The sequence below is a fragment of the Penaeus monodon genome, chromosome 28 (genome assembly GCF_015228065.2).
Source record: "Penaeus monodon isolate SGIC_2016 chromosome 28, NSTDA_Pmon_1, whole genome shotgun sequence".
Lineage (NCBI taxonomy): Eukaryota > Metazoa > Arthropoda > Malacostraca > Decapoda > Penaeidae > Penaeus > Penaeus monodon.
In genome coordinates, this window is record NC_051413.1 from 13,582,664 (window position 1) to 13,583,236 (window position 573).

General features: G+C 40.7%; 1 protein-coding gene across 1 annotated transcript in view; it reads left to right on the plus strand.

Annotated features, from left to right (window-relative positions):
• Window positions 1-159: 159 nt before the first annotated feature.
• LOC119591042 (keratin, type I cytoskeletal 9-like) overlaps window positions 160-573 on the plus strand; it is a 12,441-nt gene continuing 12,027 nt past the window's right edge. The window contains exon 1 of the mRNA XM_037939770.1: window positions 160-246. Within this exon, the coding sequence (XP_037795698.1) occupies window positions 160-246 (87 nt within the window). The remainder of the gene's footprint in view (window positions 247-573) is intronic.

Consider the following 573-nt stretch of genomic DNA (forward strand, 5'->3'; position numbering starts at 1 on the left):
AAACGCGTTTATAGCCAAATAAACAAATAATGTATATAAAACATAACGTAATTTGAAATAATACGAATATCGAGATGGATATACAAAATTCATAGAATGGGAACATTTTACATATTTTTCATGAATACTTAAGAATATAAATCAGCATCACCCGGATTAATGGCACAATATCGTCCTTGGTCGAGGTTTAGTAGAGCAAAAGAAGTGGCTCCCAAACGCCCATATTCTGATCTCGAGGCGGAATTCGTAATAGCAGCCTTCGTTCCGGTCTGTGGTGTAAGGTAAATCTCGGCTGCACTGGTTTTCCCATAAATACATACAACTGTACCGTTTACACTACTTCCTCTTCTACCCGCTATCCCGAGAGAAAAACAGAAAAAGAACAGATATGGAGTCAGAACTAATGGCGAGTATATTTTCACTACTTCTCGTTGGCAAACTTTTCCCCTGAGCACAGTCTGATGATGCAATAATCTATCCTTCCGCGGGACTGGCGTCTTCTGTGTCGTCGGGGTACTCTTGCAGCCTAAGAATATGTACGAGTAGGAACAGATATTGGAGGAGGTGGGGATG